At 47.8% G+C, this 22,095-nt stretch overlaps 4 protein-coding genes across 4 annotated transcripts; 1 reads left to right on the top strand and 3 right to left on the bottom strand.

The window, feature by feature from the left end:
- Positions 1-787: 787 nt before the first annotated feature.
- F5147DRAFT_758770 (laccase) lies at positions 788-3,053 on the bottom strand (the record flags this gene model as incomplete). The annotated part of the gene is made up of 12 exons (XM_041440416.1): positions 788-940; positions 991-1,055; positions 1,107-1,130; positions 1,185-1,333; positions 1,387-1,407; positions 1,467-2,190; positions 2,241-2,268; positions 2,320-2,400; positions 2,440-2,602; positions 2,655-2,723; positions 2,775-2,826; positions 2,875-3,053. The coding sequence occupies 12 exons, from the start codon at positions 3,051-3,053 to the stop codon at positions 855-857; spliced, it is 1,641 nt and encodes a 546-aa protein (XP_041296579.1). The 3' UTR covers positions 788-854.
- A 4,099-nt stretch (positions 3,054-7,152) lies between these two features.
- On the top strand, positions 7,153-9,458 carry F5147DRAFT_821943 (Cupredoxin; the record flags this gene model as incomplete). The annotated part of the gene is made up of 12 exons (XM_041443722.1): positions 7,153-7,214; positions 7,263-7,314; positions 7,365-7,433; positions 7,489-7,647; positions 7,701-7,776; positions 7,828-7,855; positions 7,906-8,632; positions 8,686-8,706; positions 8,760-8,908; positions 8,963-8,986; positions 9,038-9,102; positions 9,153-9,458. Coding segments are annotated over 12 exons (1,515 nt in total), but the record flags the coding sequence as incomplete, so codon positions are not given.
- Positions 9,459-10,542: 1,084 nt separating this feature from the next.
- On the bottom strand, positions 10,543-15,978 carry F5147DRAFT_834477 (uncharacterized protein; the record flags this gene model as incomplete). The annotated part of the gene is made up of 19 exons (XM_041443913.1): positions 15,747-15,978; positions 15,554-15,688; positions 15,289-15,489; positions 14,544-15,231; positions 14,155-14,491; positions 13,846-14,089; positions 13,678-13,787; positions 13,437-13,627; positions 13,344-13,378; positions 13,240-13,290; positions 12,600-13,184; positions 12,441-12,539; positions 12,109-12,385; positions 11,979-12,049; positions 11,476-11,923; positions 11,333-11,424; positions 11,173-11,282; positions 10,821-11,117; positions 10,543-10,768 (listed from the first exon to the last, which is right to left on the bottom strand). The coding sequence occupies exons 1-19, from the start codon at positions 15,900-15,902 to the stop codon at positions 10,543-10,545; spliced, it is 4,353 nt and encodes a 1,450-aa protein (XP_041296577.1). The 5' UTR covers positions 15,903-15,978.
- A 3,391-nt stretch (positions 15,979-19,369) lies between these two features.
- F5147DRAFT_834476 (laccase) lies at positions 19,370-21,817 on the bottom strand (the record flags this gene model as incomplete). The annotated part of the gene is made up of 11 exons (XM_041443912.1): positions 19,370-19,680; positions 19,731-19,795; positions 19,847-19,870; positions 19,925-20,073; positions 20,127-20,147; positions 20,207-20,960; positions 21,011-21,038; positions 21,094-21,169; positions 21,437-21,505; positions 21,555-21,606; positions 21,654-21,817. The coding sequence occupies 11 exons, from the start codon at positions 21,815-21,817 to the stop codon at positions 19,601-19,603; spliced, it is 1,482 nt and encodes a 493-aa protein (XP_041296576.1). The 3' UTR covers positions 19,370-19,600.
- Positions 21,818-22,095: the final 278 nt, after the last annotated feature.

Below are 22,095 nucleotides of genomic sequence, written 5' to 3'. Positions count from 1 at the left end.
TGAGGCTCTTACTGTTTTGCAAGTACAAGTACCCATGTACAGTTTTACTGGAAGCAATAATAAATATAACAAGTATCAAAATCTCATCTTCGCATTCGTTATCAGCATACTCTCAACATTCATCGTCTCGGACCACCCATTTCGCACTCGCTGCGCTACACACTTCTTGCAATGCCCATCGGCAAACTAAATGGAACCAAGCACTAGGGAGTATAAGGTGTATGCACGTTGTCTCAACTCACTCTCACTTTCTCTGCACTCGTCGTCGCTTGCATGCACTAGTGCTAATCTCTAGCCATTTTGTTTTGTCTACATTCATTATTGCTTGTCCGAACTCATTTATGCCCACCTCTCGACCATTTTTCGGCTGTCTCGCTTGCTTCACCTTTTTCTGATGATTTTCTCCGCTAATCGACTGACTCTTGGCACTGAACGCTGAGCACCAGCGCCTTCCCATTTCCATGCTTGTCTCTGATCTGAATGCTAAAAATGTGTCACGGGCATATGGCAGAAAGCAGAACATTCTTCGGCCACCGTCTCCACATCTCTCCAGCGAAGCATTTTAAGACTTGGTTTCGCTGTTTCTTGCCAGTCCATGTCAGCATCAGCGTTCGCGATATTGAGCACTGTTGCGTTCAACTTCAACGGCCTCACTCAGCTACAGCTCTCTTGCATAGAAAACCTCGAACACAGTATGCCGAGTACGAAATAGAATAGCAAACAAAATGTCCAGTCAATAACGTGCCTGATTTATTTGTTGTCTGACATCTTGTGCACGAAATAAAATGGTCAAATAACATCGTTATTGAGTAGAACGAAAGTGCTCCTTCCACTAACATGACATTGGCGGTTGTTCAATCAAGATCTAAATCTCCCTCAGATCCTGTCAGGGTGGGTCTCATGTATTCGTTATAGATTGGACATAAGCGTTTCCATTCGTCTGTAAAGCAGTTCAGCAATAGAAGAACGGATTCTTGACGTATGACCTACCTGGCACGGGGCTCACATGTGCGGGAGTATCCCAGGGGCTTTCCGCCATTACCACCCCAAAGCCTCTGGATATGAAGGATTAGCCATTTCGTTCACGGGAAGATTCACACACATACTCATCAAGGTGCCAGTCAATGTGACTGTTATTCAGAGTCAGCACCCTTCTTGACAGCTTGATAGAATTGATGTCATACCAATGCACGAACCAGGGACCAGAATTGTCGGTGACCCATCGGATCACCGTTTGCTGCCCATCGCTCCCAGCGCTGACCACATCGCGGCGAACAGGGTTCACATAATTGAAGGTACTGCTGTCTGCGCTCTGTACGACATCAAATGAATGCTAATAATCATGAGTACCAGCCAAACATGCCTCCGAAGTCACAGTGAACTTACCCCATGGAGGTGCATGGGATGCTGGTATAATATAAGTCTGTATTAGTCACGTAAATATCGAATGAATGGAAAAGACGTACAGGTCCACCTGGAGCGTTTATCATCTTTATCGTCAACTCTATCACTTGATTGGCCTTGAGAGCATATACACTCTTGTGTGGTTGCAGCTGAGAAGCGTTTGTTCCTTCAAGAATTTGGGATAGAACAGGACTAGGAGGGGATTCGAATGTGGCATCATTGACATGGAATTGGAAAGTTGAATTATCGAAGGAAACCTCGAGGGTAATGTTGATATCTGCTTTACCATACTCTGGAATGCCTAGAGCACCGGGATTTATTAGAGCATGCAAATTGGTCTCTTGCAATGGGTTCGTAGGTGGGGTATCGACCGTAGTCGGTTCGGCCTCTGTGGCACCTTGGTAGCGTAGGATAGCAGAGCCATTATAGGTTTGATTGTAGTTGGGAATACCGCGTACCCAGTAGTTATCCACTGGCTGATCGGCTACTAGAACCACGGAGTAACGCTGACCCGCCAAAATTTGGAGTTGGTCTACTACCAGAGGTTCCGTCAGCTCTCCATCTGCTTCGATGATAGTTAAGTTGTGGCCATCGATGGAGAATTGAACGTTAGCTTCGCATGACATTTGAATCAGGCGCAAGCGATATCGCTTTCCTGGCGTGACAGTGATCACAGCAGGCTTAGTCCGGCGTCCCTCAGCACCATGATAACGACCGACTCCGTTGATGAGCATAGAATCGGCGTAAGATATATTGCCGCGCAATTTGGGGGCTGCATCATGATACCTAGTGATCCTGATTTAACCGAGCAGATTATCCACGTTCGTAAAACTCACCAGTCGGCAAGCGTGATCACAGTACTTGCTGGAAACACATGATGGTCAGAAGGTTCATATGAACCAATTTCTCGCTCACCATCGTCGACATCGTACATGTATGCCAAAGGGTCTTCAGGGTCATAGATTATCAGGGGTCCCCTGAGACCATCGCACTGTTCTATAGGTCAGCCCTCTGCATGGCAGCCGCGAGTGATACTTGCGTATTGAACAGAATAATGACTGTGGTACCAGAAAGTGCCCGCCTGGTTCTGGGCGGAGAAAGAATATAAAAATGAGTGGTTTGGCGTAATGGGGCATTGTGTGATGTCGGACGTCCCATCGGCATGGTTCGTTTTATACTGGTTGATGCCATGCCAGTGCTGCCGCAAATAATGTTAGTTTTGACAACATCGATGATTTGACACTGCTTACGACACTGGTAACATTGAACATCGAGTGGTCGCTGAGCATGTTGACCACATCAATATCAAAGTGATCTCCCTGATGTGAGGTGAGCACTGGCGCCCGACTAGGAGATCAACAAAATTTCACCTTCTGGCCTGTGATCAAAGTTCCAGGAAATGCGTCATCGACGAGAGTTGTTCTGTCAAGGATCAGGAATGAGTTTTGAGTGCCGTGATAATAGACTCACGAACGGTTGACGCCTTCGACATTGTATCCATCAGGAGCGATGCGTCCGTTACCTATGACTAATCTAGTTTTGGGACCATGTACAGCGGGCTGAGATAGTGGGTAGGACTCTGAGCGAGATACTATGGATGTAGCATTAATCGATGAGATGAGAGAAACGACCAGAAACAGAATAAACATCGCGATAAGTGGCAATGCTATCGTTCGCGAGAGTAGTAGTAAGAAAACATTATAATGTCCTCGCAGCTTTTATCTTGCAGCAGTAGATAGCTTTCGTTCTCGTTCGAAGTAATTGGTACCTCTCGATTGTATCGGTGTGTGATTGCGCCGAAGACGGTTTCTCAGCACCCCTGTTATCCACATGTCAACGGTGTACTTCTCCTGGACTTATCAACGATCTGTCGATGGGCCTTCAAGGACGTACCACGACACCATGACTAAGACACGATCCAAAATAACTCAGACGGCGAAACTGCCAATTGACCCCAGCTATTAGTGCTAGGATACCACAACAGCTTGAATCAACTCTCATGCGCAGGAAAAAAAAGAATGTCAATCACTGGTGGTGCCTCTCCGTGAAGTACAGCGGCCATGCGAGAGTATCAGGCTAGCATTTGTCGGAGAGAAACGGTCGCAGGCTGTGAGGTACAAGGTGCTAATGCATGTCGGGACTTTGGTGGTGCCGACTATGCGCTAGGAACTTAGATGTTTCGGCACGGAATTTTGACAAAAGACAGCCGGCAGTCTTGATGATAGTTGAGGTGTGATGATGATGACCAAGGGTTGTGCAGTTATTGGATCGTGCGAGCGGAGCTGAAGTGACCTTCGAGGACTCGTCACCAATGGAGGGTCGGTTATTTGCTGGCAGGCTATGACAGTGACCATGATTGCGGTACCAAATCCACGATCGCAGGCAAATAGTGACTCGGTTGATGTCGATGTTGGAAGCCGGGGCGCCGCTGCAGCGACTAGTGACGTGCTTGGCATTGCCTCATGCCTCATAAACCAGGCCCATGATAATGGCTTGGACCTGGCTTCACAGGGCTCGGCTAAGTGGTCTATAAGCGAGGGAGCCATTAAGAATCTACTGCGAGTTAACTGGAGGCATTAGTACACACACGGGAGCCCGAGGATAAAGGAAAGGATAAAGCAGTAGTGTCGGCAAGTCAAGGGATTGAAACCAAGGTGTCCATGACCCGACATATTTCACAAGGTCAGAGCCGTCGCGGCGCGGCGCAGCGGCCCAATCGTGTCCAAACTGAAGCACAGCTATCCAAAAACATCAAGCTCGATTCACCGTGGTGATTAAATTTTGTCTGCAAACTATCTGTGAAGGAAAGAGACGGTGTCTAAATTTTAAAAGGATATGTCGAGGGTATCCTCATGAGAAGGTTGAGCTGCGACAAGTAGGGATAGAAGCACTGAGGGTCAGTCAACGTTGCATGTCATTGGTTGGTTGGTTGGTTTGGTTGAAGCCATTGATGCTATGAAGTACAGCGGTGACTGGTCAAGTCGTGGTACTAGCTCGTCAGAATGGTGATAGAAAGAGATGGATAGGCTAAGGTTAGGGTCAAAACTTTGTCATGCCCTGATTGGTCAAGGTTGAAACGTTGAAGTTGGAACTTCCTGAATCCTGATGCCGTCTGGCCCAGGTTACCTGGATCAATCGAGGCTCCTAGTAATCCGCATGTTTCTTCGGCACCGCTCATCAGTCAGGATCAAGCAAAGCTCATCGAAGGTCAACAAAGACGATTCAACAGACTGTGGTCTCGTGCTTGTTCTCAAAGTTGCATGATCTTTGGCGTTTGACAACCAAGTCAACCACCAAGCACAAGCAGGGCCAGATAACCACTGTCGGCGGGTTGCATGGTACATGCACCTTCGTTGCTGCTGCACCATCAAAAATTCTTGCCCCTCCTGTCACGATGCAGTACAGAGTGCCGGACACAGAAGTTTGTTGTGTCATGTTCGGTCTGCTGTCCCTAGGTGAGTGTGATCTATTCTTACGACACAACCACAACTCACATGACTTAGGTGCAGAGTCCTTTCGCCGACATTGCACACCTAGCCCAAGAGCAGCTTAATCAACCATCAAGTATTCCAGAGCGTCAGCCGTATGGCATCGATATCCCGCCTTCCGATCAGGATCAATCACCTACCATCGAGCTACCCAACCTCTCTGTTGAAGACCGGCCTCGACCACCTTCTGCTGCACCAGAAGGACCGTAGAAGACGCTTGCCCGAGAGGACCTCCCAGTTTTATTTGTAAAGACACCCCCAAGATAACTTATTAGCGACCAGTTGTACGAGCCTTGCGATTTCATTCGTTTGCACGATACAAAACTATCGGCACCAACGTCGTTTACTGTCGACAAGCGCTTCGTTCAGCTTTGGGCATCTTGTAGCGTGAGTAACAATAAGAGATGTCTCTACACTACGTTTGCTGTTGTTTTTCTCTTGGAAATAGGGTTCGAATGTCTCGACGACGTCATACTATTGAAAGTGAAGTATATAGCTGTCCATGTGCGAACGAATCTGTGCGTCTAGCACGGCTTTCTCCAGTGTCAGCCCTTGACATCCGTTGAATGTCGTCGCATAAGGAGGTCTCAGGGGAAACTGTTTTCAATTTCAATACGGCCCAGCTTGAACGCGCTGATCCGATTGAAAGAAAATGTAGCACGGCAGGCAATGTAGCCTATCTCTCCGGTATGAGGAACTGAGATCTGAACGTTAACCTCCACGAATCTACGATGAAGACGGACACGTGGACGCTGAATGATGGTACGGTATAGTTAGGAAAGAAATGAATGGTCACGGATTCGAAAAAGTAGAACACAATTGCAAAAGGAGGAGTAGAGGTGGAGATAAGCAAAGAACACATGCAACTGCCAAGTGGTCGTTGGTCACTATCTAGTGAGCGCTTGAGCGATTCGGAGAACATGTGGAGTTCAGGTGGATGCGAATTGCTTCCAAGGTTACTGGTCACACTGGTGCTAGATTAAGGGAACCCTTCCGCCTATGTGAAAGTCGTATTGGATGCGATCGCATGATTTAGCCAGAAGTAACGCACTTTTCAAATATGTACCTGATTTGCAATTGGTCTTAAACGTTTAAACGGGTGTGAACAGTAGTCTACCGGTACCGGTACGAGCAAGACGCCATGATAAAAGAGATACAAACAGCATAAATATGCATTGGAACTTCGGGAAATTCGGGAATACATAAGCACCCCTGTTGATTTGCAATGAGGGGAGGTCCATGGCAATCGTATGTGGAGCTCGGAAGAAGTTGTGTTTCAAAGCACGATTCAGCAGAAACGACGTCTGCGGTTCATGCATGTATAGCTTGCGATCTTCACTGGTAGCCCAATTAAGTAATCAATCCTGCAATTTACAATTACGGCAAGTCGGACCCTAACCTTAGCCTATCATTTCTTCCACTGCCAGCTACCATTTCGACGAGCTAGTACTAACTAAACCAACCATCCGTCAATTCATGTGGAAGCCAGGCCGACGCTGTAGTGACTATAACTAACTAGCGATGTTTTTCGGCATGGCATCAGGCCATAATAAGCCAGGCCCAAATTTCACTTCAACTTCACTACCTGCGGGCCGCGGCCTGTATGTGGTCGTGCTTCAGTACCGCGATTACAGTCACTGTCATAACCTGCTAGCAACTAACCTACCTTCCATTTATCACGAGTCCTCTATGGACACTTCAGCTCGACTTGCACGATCCAACAATGGCACAAGCTTTGGTCATCCTCATCGTACCTCGACTATCCGGCCATCTCCTTTCAAAATTCTGTGCAGAGATGCCAGCACATAGTATCTAATAGTGTGTGACTATTCTGTCCTATAACCGATAGCCTAAATCTCTCGCAAAGTCGCCGTACTTGACGGAGAGGCGCCTTTAGTGATTGATATTCTTCTCTTTCTGCACACGGAGACTTGATGCAAGCTATTTTTGCCTAGCACTACATCTGGAACCAGTTGGCCGTTTTTCCGTCTACGTTGTTCCTGGTCATGTTCGAATCACGGTTTCGTGGCACGTTATCATTCTTGAACGGATCGAGAACACTTCAAGACTATCTACCGCTGCAAGATAAAAGCTGCGAGAGCATTATAATCTTATCCTATTCTCGCTAATGACAGTATCACTGTCTATCCTGAAAATCGCGATGTTAATTCTTTTTCTAATCGTCTCTCTTGTCTCATCGATTAATGCTACAGCTATGGTATCTCGCTCAGAGTACCCACTATCTCAGATCCCTCCACATGGTCCCACAACTAGAATAACTATAAGCAATAAAGACATCGCTCCAGATGGCTTCAACCGCTCGTGAGTCTATTGTCACGGTGCTCAAAACTTATTCCTGATCTGTGACAGAACAACTCTTGTCGATGGCACATTTCCTGGAACCTTGATTACAGCCCAGAAGGTGAACTTTTTCAACCTCCTTGTCGGGTGCCAGTACTGACCTCACAATAGGGAGATCAGTTTAATATCGAGGTGGTCAACCAACTCAGCGACGACTCGATGTTCGTGCTTACCAGTGTTGTAAGCAGTTTCAAATCATCATGGATGTTGTTAAAATTAACCTTGTTTATGGCAGCACTGGCATGGCATCTTCCAGAATCGGACGAACTATGCCGATGGAGTGGCCTTCGTCACACAATGCCCCATTACGCCGAACCACTCTTTTCTACATTCTTTCTCCGCCCCAAACCAGGCGGGCACTTATTGGTATCATAGTCATTATTCCGTCCAATATGCAAGTATAATTCGAACCTTGCATGTGCAATAGAGGGCTGACCTATGGAACAGTGCGATGGTCTAAGGGGACCCCTGGTAATCTATGACCCTGAAGACCCTTTGGCATATATGTACGATATCGACGATGGTGAGCGATAAATTGGTTCATATGAACCTTCTGACCATCATGTGTTTCCAGCAAGTACTGTGATCACGCTTGCCGACTGGTGAGTTTTACGAACATGGATAATCTACTCGATTAAATTAGGATCGCTAGGTATCATACTGTATCCCCTGATTTGATCGGCACTGTACCTGTTGCTCAGTCTATGCTCATCAATGGACTCGGTCGCTATGCTGGCGGACCCCAGTCTGATCTTGCTGTGATCAATGTCACGCGGGGAAAGCGATATCGCTTGCGTCTAGTTCAAATGTCATGCGACTCCAACGTCCAATTCTCCATCGATGGTCACAACTTGACTGTCATCGAAGCGGATGGACAGCTGACAGAACCTCTGGTGGTAGATCAGCTCCAGATTTTTGCGGCTCAGCGCTACTCTGTAGTTCTAGAAGCCGATCAGCCGGTGGATAACTACTGGATACGCGCTCTTCCTAGTACGGCGAATGCAACTTACGACGGAGGATTGAACACTGCTATCCTACGCTACGTAGGTGCCCCAGAGGCTGATCCAACCACGGTCAATACGACAGCCGACAATCCATTGGTAGAGACCAACTTGCATACTCTGAACAGTACCGGTGCTGCTGGGACTCCAGGGTACGGGAACGCAGATATCAACCTCAACTTCAATGTCTCCTTCAATGGCTCAGATTTCGCTGTCAATGATGTCACATTCGTAAACCCCACCGTTCCTGTTTTACTCCAAATTCTTAGTGGAGCTCAAGACGCTTCTGAGTTGCTCCCAAACGGGAGTGTGTACATTCTCGAGGCCAACAAAGTGGTAGAGTTGACGGTGGCAATAGTTAGCGCTCCAGGTGGACCTGTACGTCTTTTCCGTTCATTCGATATTTACGTGACTGACATATATTGTACTAGCATCCTATACACCTTCATGGGGTAAGTTTTCGATGGCTTCAAAGGCATGCTTGGTTGGTACTCATGATTATTAGCATACATTCGATGTCGTACAGAGTGCAGACAGCAGTACCTTCAATTATGTGAACCCCGTTCGCCGCGATGTGGTCAGCGCTGGGATCATTGGGCAACAAATGGTGATCCGATGGACCACCGACAATTCTGGGCCATGGATTTTGCATTGGTATGTCATCATTTTTGTCAAGCTTTCACGGGGGATACTAACTTCGAACAACAGTCACATTGACTGGCACCTTGCAGGGTATGCGTGAAAATTTTCTTGTGAACGAAATGGCTAATCCTTCATATCCAGCGGTTTCGCCGTAGTAATGGCGGAAAGTCCCTCAGATACCCCCGCGCATGTGGACCCTGTGCCATGTAGGCCATATGTCAAGAATCCATACTTCTATTGCTGAACTGTCTTACAGCTGAATGGAATCGTTTGTGTCCACTCTATAACCAAGACCCGGATCCGACAGTAGCTCGCATCACTGGCATTGACTCTGCATAGTTATATTGCCCTTTCAACCACCGGGGGCCAACGTCACCCCCGTGGACCTCATCCAGCCTTCCTATTGTCTGTTGTGACCAAATGAATGTAAATCTTTTTGTACACTTTCAAATCTTCGTGCAGATGACGGACATGTGGGGTTCTGATCTATTTCTTGTATGTCTCTTGTACTTGTATTTTGTTGACTGTATTCTGCCTTCCAATATGTTCATATTTGTATTCCCCGATACCGATTGGAGATGTTCTGCAGAAAATAAATGTCATGCCGTCTGTCATTTGGTGCGTGAAAAACGCTTTCCGGTTGCCGATATCATGATATGATCCTGAAATTAATTCCTCTATCATGTCTTGAGCAATGAGCATGCAGCACATACCATGCTACAATATCAACATGGCCGACTGCTTTTAGAACTTGTGAAGAATCGTACTTTCAGAACATGTCCGTCGAAGACGGATTAGTACCACTCGAAAATCATTGCGCGATTCACCGATTCGTTGAGATTCAAATTTCATATGTTAGATGTAGAAGCTTCAGCCCTCAGCCTAAACTCTTTTCCTTCAAGGTTCTCTTCCATGACAAAGGTTAAAGCTGAGCAAAGACCATTGGTTCGGTTCTTTGTTCGGTTCCAAGTTCAGTGTTATCCGCAACTGATTCAGACATCAGATTACCCTGCAACGCGGTGAAATCGAAGCTCACAGCCTTACATGTTACCCTGCGACCCGGCTCCACTTTTAACTTTGATAATGCTTGCGGTGAGGATATCACGTCCGCTACTCACTGACCAATGCTTCAAAACAAGGTGCAAGTCGTCGGTATGTCTCGTCCGACGTGCGCGAAGTCTTTACTCGTTGCATCGATGATATATTCCTTTTACAGTACCTCTCACGAGCTCAAATAACTCAGTTATTCAGATTAGAACTCGATCGACAGGAACCTATTGTAGATGAGGCCTTGAGGCTCAACTTGAATTCAACTCGTTTCTCCCGATATTTCGTATTACGCTAAACTTATCCATTAATCGTTGAATCGAACATGGTGACTTTGATCTATGTGTACCTGCGCACTATCACTGTATGCACTGTGTTATTTACTGCAAAGTACTAATGTCATCCTCTTGGTCCAATTCAAGCGCTCGATCAAATACCATCGGATGAAGCCATCTCACAACATGATATATATCCAACGAAAAACAAGAACTAGAATACATGGAAAGGCAATTGGCCATGCATATGATTTACAAGGGCAAGTATGCCAAGTATGGACTATCAATATGTATAGTCGAGGCAAAGTATGGCCTCTGCCCCGCTCATTCCTCATCCTCAAAATAGACGGCCTGCGCATCCTCGTCTACAGGTACATCTCTATATCCACCCCTCTCGCGGTGGCCCATCCATACAGATTCCCGGTTTGAGTCTCTATATTTGACCGCGATGCCCGCAAGCCCGAGAAGGAACCATGGTACAGATGCCAGCGTAGCCATCACACCAGACCCTGACCCACGCGAATAGTTGCCTCCAGGTAAACGGGCCGCCCTGTGTCAACAATAAGCATACAACACGCACAAATAATGTAGATGTCACTCACCCTTTCGCCGTTCTGCCCTTGTACCACCACCATGCGACAAGCGCTGCGATCTCAAAGGGGAGCAAAATCACCATAGTCCAGAAGATCTTGCCGTGGCCATTAATGCCAGGACACAGGTGTTGCGTGCCTCGGTCTATGCGGTTCCCGCCTTCACAAGTGGAGTAGAGCACCTTGTGGTATGGCGTGCGTTCATACCAATAGTCTTCTCCATTGCGACACGAATCATCAGGTGGTCGTGGAGTCGTCCCCGGCACAAGAACACATTTGCCTTCCCCGTTGCGGACATAGTTGAATTCGCTGTTTTTCGTGCCCAGATTTACATTAGTTTCGTGACATCATACCCGTGACTCACCACTCAAAGTCCTCCAGCGTACATGTGCAATTCCGTACAATGTTGTCCAGTGCCTTGGGCGTGTCTCCAACAACACAGTTCACATCCCGTTTGCGGCGATGGTAGAGCGTCTGCATATGATATAGGTGACAAAGGACAAACAAAAGTTGGGGCGACTCACCTGTCGACCGAACAAGCAAAGCGAGTCTCTTTCTTCGCTGGGGCTCCACAGCTCAAAGTCATCGTGTCCAGGGGTTTCGTTATCCACGAGGCCTGGAAGAATGAGTTCAACATCAATCATCGAGTAAAGAGCACCCAACTCACATTTTTTATGCGTGAGAGGTGAGAAGTCCAAGTGCACGATCACCGAGCTGGTCGTCGCGGGGTAACGACCCAGAAGCATGAACTTCCGGCTTGTATCCTCTGGCACCGTCACAATATCCCTTACTCTGATCTTCTCAGTTGTGAACTTGAATTCTCGCCAAGTGAGACCCTCATCTGTGGTAAACAGGACGTGGTCCGTCGGCTCCTCATCGTTCACGATCACAATGATAGACCCTGAGTCGCCGAACTTCCAGAGGTGGGCATCCTTGTGAACTTCTTCCCATGTGAACCCGCCATCCCGGGACAGGAAGGTATCGCTCTCCGTGTACGTGGCGAGCGAATCACCCACGTTCCCGACTGCCATCACCACACCGACGACGGATGGGCTGCTATATGTTGCCCGGGCATCGACGCGCTCTGTAAACCCGTGAACGTGAAGTGCGCAGCCCTACACACGACCAAATGGGTCAATTGACAGCAATGGTAAAGAAAGCACGACATACCGCTGATTTACAAGGGTACTTCACACCCAACGAATCTACTGAAGGGGGTGAAAGCGGCTTCCAAGTACCACCTGATGCAACATGCAACCGTCAACGAGAGGCAAAAGATACCCATGAGAAAAAGGCGTACCGTCATTATGCGTGATCTTCGTCTGCAGAGCCTTACGTCCCGTGAGCGCAGCCTCCGCAGGATTGGACACTACGTTGACCATCGCAATGCCATCCAACCCCGCAAGCTTTTCAAAGTCGACGAAGCCTTCATTGTTCCTGTTCACGTTCTCGATGGATAGGCCAAAGTAAGTTCCATTAGAGTTGGATTTGAGCATGTTGCCCCATGGCGTTGGAAACTCGTTCATGGTCATGTGTAGGAAGATAGAATTGGTGCTTGAGTCGAGGACGGTGTATGCCTAGAGAACATCATGAACAATTCCAGCGTTTGTAGAGTTAGGACGAGCTGCCTACGTGAGAATCTGGATGCATGCCAGGAGGGAAGTTCCCAGAGGCAAACGTCCGTCCATCAAGTGAGACCTGGAGGTTAAGCGTGCCCCTCATCGGGAGGTACTGCAAGCACACAATCAGTCAATCAACAGCGCACATACAGAACAACCAAAAAAAACTCACCTCAGCCACGACCAAAAACTCTGAAAACTTGGTGAACCCCGCGACATGGTCAAACAACTTCGTCTTTGTCGCATAATAGTCCGTCCCAGACACAAGCTGCAACGCATTGTCTTTCCCGAAAAACACCTGCGAGCCTTTTTTGTCCGCATACGACTCGCATAGGATCTGAGATGAATCGATCCGCAGCTCCCCATCGCGTGCCCAGTCACAGTTAACGACATAGTCCTCCACCAACCGCCAATTCCGCCCATTGTTCCACGTGTACTGAGCCTGCGCGCGACAGTTGTACCCTGCTTCGCAGTCCGCATTACCGATCCAGATGAGATAATCGGACTTGGTCTGGAAGCGGAGCACTTGAGCCCCGAAGGTGTTGGGAGGCGAAGGTGCTTCGGAGGAGTGCCAGTAGCGGCCTGTGTCTGTTGTGTAGAAGAACTTATTGGAGTCAGTGATAAGGTACGCGCGCTCGTTGCTGTGCGTATGCATATAGAACGCTAGGAAACGCTCTTCTGGGAACTTCTGCTCCCATGTGTAACCTTCATTGCTAGATTGCCATATCGTGAAGTCGGCAAGACGGACGAGGACGGTCTAGAGGCAGACGTAAGTTGAAGTATTGATATGGTACGATGTATAGGACGCTCACCTTCGAGTCCCTGAAATACGCGCTCTGTACAATATCACTAAAGAATGGATGCTGCAACATCGTAAGTTTCGATACTGGGAAGAAAAGCCATAACAGAGTCATACAATCTGGTGAACGATCGCTCCTTCAAGGGGTTCAGCTGCAAATGACGCATGGCGCATGAGACATAGACCCTCCATCGCTTCTGAAGCACGCACCTCCGGAACAGTCTTTAGATACGGGCTTGTCCATGCGAGAGCCACCTTGACACTTGTTCCCAGGGATCTTGCGATATCCCGATGAACCCATGTACTTTTCGTCGGGCGTCCCAAGGGTGCACTGGGTGCTAGGTATGCGCTCTGGACCCGTAGGCACACATTTACCATCGCTCCGCACGTAGTTGTAGTCACTAGAACGCATGAGCAGTTGCGATGGGTAGAGTAACCAAGAACGACGTACCACTCATAATCATGTTCCTCACATGGGCACGTATCATCATGAACTTCCGGATCGTGAAACTTCTCGCCCATGTAGCAATCTGCATTAGCCTTGCGCCTGGTGTACCATTGCTTCAAAGTATATCAGCAAGACCATTCTCATGACGAGGTTTACATCTCAGTAACAGACCTTGGCACCCATGATGCACTCTGATTTAGTACTGGCTCTTGCATACCATGACTCCTTGTCGTTAGGACCACACTTCCGGCGCCCGAGGGTGGCAAAGTCGAGGTAGATGGCAGCATTGCGGCCCTCATTGGGTTGTTGGGACTGCCGCGTGACCTGGCCGAGGAGAAGAAACTTCTGAGATGTCGAATCCGTTACCGTCGTCAGCCGCTTGGCACGGAATTGGATCCCAACATTGTACGTGTTCCTATGGGGATTTCAATAAGATAGCACATATGCACACGCAGCAAGCGGCAGGGTGGAAAGACGTACCAGGTCCGGCCCATATCCGTGGAATACATGATGGAGTCGGTAGGTTGCTCATCGTCGACGATGACGATGACAGTTCCGGAATCGCCAAATTCGTATTGATATGCGCCTTCGCGTACCATGGTCCATGTCAGGCCGGCGTTAGTGCTCATGTAGGTGTTGCTCTCCTCATATGGCGCGAGCGCCTTTCCAACAGAACCAACGCCCATGGCGAAGCCAGGGGCGGGGGACGAGAAAACAGGGCCATAGTCGTGCAAGTCTGTTACCGAGTGCAAGTGCAGGGAACATGGTTCGGAGGAGCAGGTCCCGCGAGGAGCGACAAGAGGATCCCATGAGCTGCCTGGGAAGACGTAAGGTCACTTCAAAATAAAACAAGAAACATCATTCCTCACCATCATTAAATGTGATGACCGACCGTAATTGCTTGGCTGCCATCTTCCTCTCAACGTCTTGCGCATTAGCAATGACATTGGCAATACCAACACCATCGACACCATATATGGTATCATAGTCAACGTACCCCGCTACGTTCCTATTCGTGTCCGTCAAGCTCTCCACAAAATAGGTGCCGTTAGAGTTGCTGACAAACAGAGTACCGACAGTGGTCAAGTCTTGCAAGACGATATCTACTGCTAGAGAATGGACTGTAGATTCGACGATGGTATATGCGTTCTCCCGCAAGCGCGCCTGGGAGGTATGCGGGAAATGCGCCTTGGCCCATTCCTTGGTGTTCACAGTAACATAGAATAGCATGTCACCCTCGCTGCCGGGCGTCAAGTCCTTGAGCACAACCACAGCAAACTTGGACACGATCGCAAACACCACGACACCCTTGGCATTCTTGCCAATGCCAAGATCTTCGTTCTGCTTGGTGGCAAAAAAGTCTGTGCTAGAGTACAGACGACTGCTTGCAATATTGTGCGAGCCGATCGTAGCAGAAGAGTCATAGGCGACACAGTAGATGAGGTCTTCGTGAGCGTCATGTTTGAAGTCCTTAGTACTGTGAGCAAATTGACAACGGGAGACGTCATCTAGGAGTAGTTGTGGTGATGAGGCAAATCCATCTTTGGTGTAGTATGTCTACATAAAAATTTAGATGCAAGTAATACATGTTCATTAATATGAATAAGGACGTACCACATCTCGACATTGTTCTCCCGAGGAAACTGTGTCACATTTGGTTGCCTGGAAGAGGGTATACTCCCACTTTTTGGGATCTGAGTGGAATGAGAGTGGTGATCCGACATAGGCTAGTAGCTCAGGGACGTTGAACGTGCGCCATGACTTTCCGCGGTTGTCTGTGCGGTAATGTGTGTAGGAATTTGTTAATACGAATGCCTAGATAGAATTCAGTCAGATCTACGTCAGTGTGTTCAAGGCAGAGATATGAACAGTAACGCACCACGCGATTGTTGAATGGATGCTCAATGAACATTGCAGCCTCGCCAGGTGGTATGTCATCTGCACGTTTCCAGGTCTTGCCTTCATCATGAGAAACATGTATTTCCCCGAAGATGGCATCATGGTATATCACACTCTAGAGGATCAAGTGAATTATTATTGAGTGAACTCCGAGGGAGATATGAATGCCTCACAGTCGTATCGTCGAAAAAGAACAACCGAGTTGGTGCATTGTCGAAGTAGCTTATGGCATGTTCTGGCCCGGGATCAGCAGCAAACGCGAAAGCAAAACAAAGAAGAAAAGCAAGCGTTGACCACATGAAAGCGGCTGTCCTGTGCCAGGGAGCCATGCAGGATATTGTATGCTGTCGAATCTAGGAAAATGTGTCGCTTCGAAAACAAACCTGTTGATTTGGTCGCGAAAACAATAAGTCGGAGGCTGAGCGCTGAGCGAGGTCCCGGATAGCGGCAATGCCGGCCTAGTATAGTTAGGACGTACAATCGCACATGCAGAAGACACGGAGATAACCAAAAAAAACACGCAAATAGGAGAATGCCATTTGAACATAGCAATTCGGGGAGCTTGAAACTCAGGTGGACGCGAATTGCTTCCTCGGTATCAAACGTGAAGCGACCCGAAACTAGTCCAACTTACAAATCATTAAGTAATCAATGGACCCTGGTCACGAGTCCCTGCATGATTCAATGCTGGCACAGCCTAAATCTGTACTACTTACTAATAGTACGGAGAAGGCATCATTAGTGATTGTTATTCTTCTCTTTTTCCACAGATTTGATTCAAGCCAATTGTGGCCTAGCAACTACGCCTGTGACCTGGGGCCAGTAACTTGGCCGTTTCTCCGTTCCATTTATTTTGGATCATGTCCAGATCACGGTTTTGTGGTACGTTATCATTCTTGAACGGATTGGCACTTCAAGGCTATCTAAGCATCTGTGTGAATCGAGGAAAGTCTAAGGTCAAGTCTATAATAGACTCTGGAGGTTTTGTTGAGTAGCTTTGACACTGCTCATCGTCAACGTTCCCGGTCGAGACGAATCCTTTCACAATGCAGGTAAGGACAGATGTGTTTGGCCATTCATGGATCTCTCTCACTTCTCGCAGCGGTGAGCCGTGCCCGCCAAATTGGTCGTGAAGAAGTCTATAGGCAAGGGCTTCATGTATCCTGTTTGCGGCGAAGCTTCATTCCCTACCTTCTAGGATCCACGGTGTACAGATCAGGTTACCACTTCAGAGGTGATCAGCCGGATGCCCCCGCTGCTCGAATCAACTGAATACGTGCATGAGACTCCGAACTTTTTTTAAAAAAAAGGAAGGCCGTGCCACGAAGTACAGCAAAGTATTTGCGTCCAACTCTTAGTGACATGAAGGAGTGACTCCTAGAGTTTTTTCATGCCGGAGATGTCGATGAGGGTTCATCATTTCGCACAAATGCCTCTGCATCAGTATACAGTGTGTTACATAAAAACCCTGTAAAAACTATTTGTCCTGTTATCGGATGAGTCAATAACTTTGACAACTTCCCCAGTGGGGTTGCTAGTAGCGCATTTCATAACGGGTCTTCCGCGATTGTATATTTCCGGGTCTCGGCTATTAGACTCTTACAGCCGGTTTTTCAAAATTTAGCCTCGACCGGGACTTTTACCTCCCAATTGGGTCCACCCTAATTAGGATGTTACCAGAGCTAAATTTGAAAACTCGTGCTGAAGTAACAACACACTAGAGGCATTTGTGCGGAAAACGTGCTAGTGACTAGTCACCGCACAAAGGTAACATACCTTCGCCGATTCGCTATGGCACTATCAGGGAGCATCCCGTGCCCTGTTCCCACTTGGAGCTCAGCTTTGATCGGTTCCGTCGAACATGAGGCCTTCAGGTATGTAACAGCCTATTGCAAATCAGCAGGGATGATATTCTACACTTTCAAATCGGCAAATGTGTTCTGTCGGCTGCATTCTCCCGAAGTTCCAACATGTGTTTGTGTCAAGTTTATCATGGTGTCCTGCTCGGCTCCTACTCAGGTTCTGGTTCTGAGCGTTCAATTGACTCACGTCGACACAAATCAGGTGCCTCTACCGAATAGATTTCTGTCTTCATGACGATAATCCGGATTATCTAGCCTACAGGAAGTCACCCGCATAAGTGCTTGTTATCTCAACTAACGATACTTACTCACTGGTATCAGGGCGCTCTCTTCCGAAACATGGCTCTCCCGTTAATTGCCGCACATTGTAGATATATCGCCATTGCAATCACAACTGTGATATGTCAAAGACATCGCGTTTTGCTACCTCATACAGCTTCACATATAGCTGATTGTGTCTTATTTCATGTCTTCATCAAAGAGCAAGCCGTCACCCTCCGTTGGAAATGTGATTACACGCTGAATTTGCTCATTGCCCGCAGGGTCAACGGTGGCGCGAAGGATGCTATTCGTGTGACCCAAACGATAACTTCGGTGCAATAATACCTCCTAGTAGTGAAACTAACGACGCCACAGATTTTGCCCAAAATTCGTGCCCGAGGCACTTTATGCGGTTGCACGATTAGTTCATGTTCGAATGTAGCCGTACGACTCATGTGTATTTCTACCGTAGGCTACTGTAGACTAATATGATATATAATGATACGCGTGTTGCTGGAGCGAACATTGAGAGAGGAGATGTGCTTGCGATCGCACGAGGATCAAGTGGTCAATCATCCGATTTGCATTAACCACGGCATGACACCATTAGTAGCTAGCGCTCACGAAACCGCGGGGAACTGAATTCCAGAACTTACTCAGTGTGGTTCGATGCTACTGATTTCGGAAGCAAGATTTGCACGGCATGGAGTGCGACGATCAAGTTCGACAGTAGGATACACATCTAGTCGGGTTTCTTCTCGTATGCCCGGCCTTTGTCAATCAGAGAGAGGTGATGCGTAGAGAGGTCGGCCCAGGACAGTGCAACACCAAGTACCTGTCAAGCGAAGAGAAAGAGATTAGACCAGTTCTAAAAGAAGTAGAGGAAGCGCAACGGAACATGTCACCATATCAAGAGGCTGAAGAAGGCGTCCTGGCGCAAGCCGGGACCATTGTACAGGATAGATACCATGATACGGACAACGGAAATAGACTAGACACAGTATTCGCTCCCAGCCATGCTGTCAAAGCCAATTTTCCTAGACAGACGAATTTAGAAACCCGAGGGAAATGTGGAGGAAGGAGGGAACTTTGTAGACCCGGAGTTGTCGAGAACGGTAGTGAGCGCAGAGCAGGCAACGTGCAGGGTCCAGATAACAAGTAATAAGCTATTCCTTATAGATGACAAGAAAATATACTTGGTGAGTGGTGATTGGGATCTTACACGACTCACTTTGCCGACATGTAACCCGGGGCCGAACAGAATAGGAAGAATTGCATTATCGAAGTTAGAAACGGAGCAGGCTTGCAGGGTCACAACAAGGCTGTGAGCTTTGGGTGTCAGTTGCGAACAACAAAGATGAATAGAGAACCGAACTGATCAGCTTTGCTAACCTTTGCCATGGAAGAGAACCTTCAGGGAAAAGAGTTCAGGCAGTGCATTTTGTACTAATCCATTTTCGACGGTCAAGTTCCGAAGAGTAGTCAGCTGTGTGGAAGACGCGACATTACAGGCAGCATGGTATTTCGTGCTGTATACTCAAGACATGGCAGAAGACAAGGACCATATCATAGAGTCGGCGGTCGTGATGATCGGCAACCGGAGAACATTTTCCACGCATCAAATAACAGACGGTCATGACAATCATTTTCCACCCCTTCTATATAAAGTGGGTATTGGGGAATATAAACGTAAACGCATTGGAAGAGAGAATGCAGCCAAAGGAATACAAATACAAGAAATATGGCTAGAGATCAGGACTCCACATATCGGCCATGTGCATCAAGATTTGAAAATGTACAATGAAATTTACATTTAGCCCTGTTGGCTTGGTCACAGCAGACAACAGGAGGGCTAAGCAAGGTTCACGACGGCAACGCCGGTCCCTTGTGGCTGAAGGGCATGATCAAATCTGAATGTTAGGGATGTGAGGTAGCGTGAAATTCGGCTGATTGTCATAGATTGGGCACAAGCGGTCCCACTCAGCTGTAAAGCAATTCAGCAATAGAAGAATGGATTCCTAACGTATGACCTACCTGGCACGGGGTCCACATATGCGGGGGTATCCGCGGGACTTTCTGCGAAAACCACGCCAAAACCGCTGAATATGAAGGATTAGCTATTTCGTTCACGGGAAGATTTATACACTTACGCTGCAAGGTGCCAGTCGATGTGACTGTTGGTTCAGAGTTAGTATCTTTCTTGACAGCTCGATAAAAAGGTGTCATACCAATGCAAGAACCAGGGGCCAGAGTTGTCAGTGACGAATCGGATCACCGTTCTTTGCCCAGGGTGCCCAGCGCTGACCACATCGCGGCGAACGGGGTTCACATAATTGAAAGTACTGCTGCCAGCGCTCTGTACTACATCAAATGCATGCTAATAATCAGGAGCACCAGTCAGAAATGCCTTCGGAATGACGGCGAACTTACTCCGTGAAGATGTATGGGATGCTGGTACAATATAAATATGCATCAGTCACGTAAATATGGAATGAATGGAAAAGACGTACAGGTCCACCTATAGCGCTTTGCATTCCCACTGTCACCTCTACCACTTTGTTGGCTTCCAGAACGTACACACTTCCGGCTGGGAGCAGCTCAGTAGCTTGTCGAGCTCCACTAAGAATTTGGAGTAGAACAGGAACAGTGTGGTTTCCAAGAGTGGTGTTTCCGAATGTGATACCGTTGATATAGAATTGGAAGTCTGGGGCTTTGACGCTAACCTCCAGGTCGAGGTTGATATCTGCGTTCCCGTACCCTGGAATACCAGGAACACCGGAACCGTCCACTGGCAGAGCATGCAAGTTGGTCTCTTGCAATTGGTTCTTGGGTGGAAGAGCGATCGTAATCGGGTTGACCGCTGGGGCGCCTTGGTAGCGTAGGATAGCAGAGTTCACTCCTCCGATGTAGTTTGCACCCGGCGTATTAGGAAGACCGCGTACCCAGTAGTTTTTCACCGGCTGATTGGCTTGTAGAACCACAGAGTAGCGCTGGCCCGCAAGGATCTGGAGTTGGTCTACCACCAGAGGTTCTGTCAACTGTCCATCCGCTTCGATGACAGTCAAGCTGTGACCATCGATGGAAAATTTGACGTCGGATTGGCATGACATTTGAATCAGGCGCAGGCGATATCGCTTTCCCGGCGTCACATTGATCACTGCAAGATCAGACGGGGGTCCGCCAACAAAGCGACCGAGTCCATTGATGAGCATAGAATCGGCAATAGATGGAACACCGAGCAATTTGGGGGATACAACATGATACCTAGTGATCCTGAGCTAATCGAGCAGATTGACCACGTTTGTGAAACTCACCAGTCTGAAAGTGAGATCACAGTAGTTGCTGAAAACATACGATGGTCAGTCAGAAAGCTCATATGAACCAATTTCTCGCTCACCATCGTCGACATCGTACATGGATGCCAAAGGGTCGTCAGGGTCATAGATGATCAGGGCTCCCCTCAAACCATCGCACTGTTCCATAGGTTAGTCCTTCACTGCAAATGCAAGGTTCGAGTGATACTTGCATATTGAGAAGAATAATGACTATGATACCAAAAAGTGCCCGTCTGGTTTTGGGCGGTGAAAGTATGTAGAAAAGAGTGGTTCTGCGTAATGGGGCATTGTGTGACGAAGGCCGTCCCATCGGCATAGTTCGATCGATTCTGGGAGATGCCATGCCAGTGCTACCATAAACAAGATTAATTTTAACAACATTTATGATGATTTGAAACTGCTTACAACACTGGTAAGCGTGAACATCGATTCGTCGCTGAGTTGGTTGACCACCTCAATATTAAACAGATCACCCTATTGTGAGGTCAGCACTGGCACCCAACAAGGATATTAAAAAGATTACCTTCTGAGCTGCAATCATGGGTCCAGGAAACATGCCATTGACAACAGTTGCTCTGTCAAAGATCAGGAATGAGCTTGAGTGCTACGATAATAGACTTACGGGCGGACGAAGCCATCGGGAGCGAGGACTGTATTGCCTATGGTCAATCTAGTTGAGGGACCATGTGCAACGCCCTGAGATAGTGGGTACTCTGAGCGAGACACAGCTATAGCTGTCACATCGATCGATGAGATGAGAGAAACAAGCAAAAAAGGAATAAACATCGCGATTTTTCACGATGGATAGTGAGGCTGCCCTTGGCGAGAGTAGGGAGAAGCAGGATGATATTATGATGCTCTTGCAGCTTTTATATTGCAGCAGTAGATAGCCTTAAACTATTACCATTCAGAATAATTCGCACCGCAAAACGGCTACTTAGCGCCCCGGTCTTGACGGTGTACTGCTACGGAGTTAGGGTTGTAGCAATGATCTGTCGATCCGTTCAAAAATAATAACGTACCACGAAGCCGTGATTCGGACATGATCCAACTTGAACATAATT

This window comes from Suillus discolor (assembly GCF_016758755.1).
Source record: "Suillus discolor strain FC423 chromosome Unknown F5147scaffold_9, whole genome shotgun sequence".
Taxonomy (NCBI): domain Eukaryota; kingdom Fungi; phylum Basidiomycota; class Agaricomycetes; order Boletales; family Suillaceae; genus Suillus; species Suillus discolor.
Note: the sequence above shows the minus strand (reverse complement) of the source record. Positions and strands in the feature narration are given on the sequence as shown.